We start from the raw sequence: 1,966 nt of genomic DNA, 5'->3' as shown, positions 1-1,966 counted from the left end.
TTTTTTTTGTAAAGATTTTTATTGGGATCAAGAAATAACATGGAGGGCTGTTACATCAGCTGAAACATCAAAATATAGGTATCCCTTCTACTGCGCAGATTAACTTGAGTAAGAGTTGTTTCCAGCTTGGGGTTGATATACATGATACATATGGCACTGCTATGAACTATGAATATCCTTGTCCAGGCTTCCTGGCTCACTGAGCAAACTACAAGTCTTTTGTTTTCTCTCTCTCTTAGTGATAAAATATACATAACATAAAATTTACCATTTTAAACGTAAATTTTATGTTATGTATATTTTATGTACATTAAGCACATTCACTCACAATTTTGTGCAACCATCACCACCATCCATCTCCAGAACGTTTTCATTATCCCAAACTGACATTTCTGTCCCCATTAAACATGAACTCCCCATTCCCTCCTCCAGCCGCTGGCACCAACCATTTCACTTTCTGTCTCTATGAATTTGACTCCTCTAGGGACCTCCTACAAGTGGAATCATACAATATATTTCCTTTTGTGACTGGCTTATTTCACTAAGCATAATGTCTTCCAGGTTCATAGATGTGGTAGTATGAGTCAGAATTTTCCTTCCTCTTTAAATAAGGCTCAAATCCTTTCTTAAAATTAGTGTTTAATTTCTGCACCATGATCAAATATTTTAAACATTTAAAAAATATAAAACATTAAATTAAAACACATAGTGTAAATATTTACAATAAAAAATTTTAAAGTTGTACATAAATATCTTAATAATTATATACAACATTAAATAAATGTTTTAAATAGATATTTAAATATTTAAAGTAAACGTCTAGGAGGAAGGGGGTGGTACATGAGGGTAAAGGGGATCAAATATATGGTGATGGAAAGAGAACTGACACTGGGTGGTGAACACACAATGTGATATATAGATGATGTATTACAGAATTGTACACCTGAAATCTATGTAATTTTGCTAACGATTGTCACCCCAATTATCTTTACTAAAAAAATAAAATAAAATAAATAAAATAAACGTCTAGGTAAGGTTTTAAATAATTATTTAAAAGTTTTAAAATATTAAAAATTAAATTAAAAAGCATAAAATATTCAATGTTATGAACAATATTTAAATTTTTAAAATAAAATCTAAGTATTTTAACGATCATTTTAGATTTTAAATATTTAAATTAAAATATCATAAGTAGATTAAATTTAAAATTGAAATAAATATTTTAAATATTCAAATGATCGTTTAAAATAAAGTTTAAATATTTAAATTTAATATAAAAATCAAATACTATTTAAATATATAAAATTAAAATACCACTTTAATAAATAACTGCTAAAATAAAATTTTAAGTTGTATTTGAAGATGTGTAAAAAATATATTATGACCCTCTTTTTCCCCTTGCCCAGAACTGAGGAAACAGGGACACTCCCACACAGGCAAGGCCGTGGCCAGCCCGACTTGCACGCGAGGACCCCTCACAGACAAGATGGCAGCGCCCGTGCGACAGGCTCGCAGCCTGCTCGGGCTGGGGGCGACCCTGGGCCCAGGCTCCCGCGGCTACCGAGCGCCGCCGCCCCCGCGCCGCTCGCCCGGACCATGGTGGCCGGACCCGGATGACCCACTGACTCCGCGCTGGCAGCTGAAGCCGCAGTACGCGGCCAAGCAGTTCGCGCGGCACGGCGCCGCCTCCGGGGTGGCCGCCGGTTCGCTGTGGCCTTCCCAGGAACAGCTTCGCGAGCTGGAAGCTGAGGAACGCCAATGGTACCCGAGCCTGGCGGCCATGCAGGAGTCATTGCGGGTGCAGCAAATGGCCGAGGAACAGAGGCGTCAGGCCAGGTGCGTGCGGTCGAGCAGGCGGTGGGTTGTAGGTCGCGCCCTCCGCGGCCGGGTGGACGAACTGTAACCCAACGGTGCTTAGTCCATCGGGCGCTATGGGGGGTTGGGAGGTGAGGGTGCATGCTCACCT

At 39.3% G+C, this 1,966-nt stretch overlaps 1 protein-coding gene across 1 annotated transcript in view; it reads left to right on the top strand.

The window, feature by feature from the left end:
* Positions 1-1,336: 1,336 nt before the first annotated feature.
* The window catches only part of GADD45GIP1 (GADD45G interacting protein 1), a 2,240-nt gene continuing 1,610 nt past the window's right edge, over positions 1,337-1,966 (top strand). The window contains exon 1 of the mRNA XM_019664245.1: positions 1,337-1,836. Coding sequence (XP_019519790.1) covers positions 1,487-1,836 — 350 coding nt within the window. The 5' untranslated portion in view covers positions 1,337-1,486. The remainder of the gene's footprint in view (positions 1,837-1,966) is intronic.

This window comes from Hipposideros armiger, unplaced genomic scaffold (assembly GCF_001890085.2).
Source record: "Hipposideros armiger isolate ML-2016 unplaced genomic scaffold, ASM189008v1 scaffold_417, whole genome shotgun sequence".
NCBI classification, from domain to species: domain Eukaryota; kingdom Metazoa; phylum Chordata; class Mammalia; order Chiroptera; family Hipposideridae; genus Hipposideros; species Hipposideros armiger.
The sequence above is the reverse complement of the archived record's forward strand: the minus strand, read 5'-3'. Positions and strand labels throughout refer to the sequence as shown.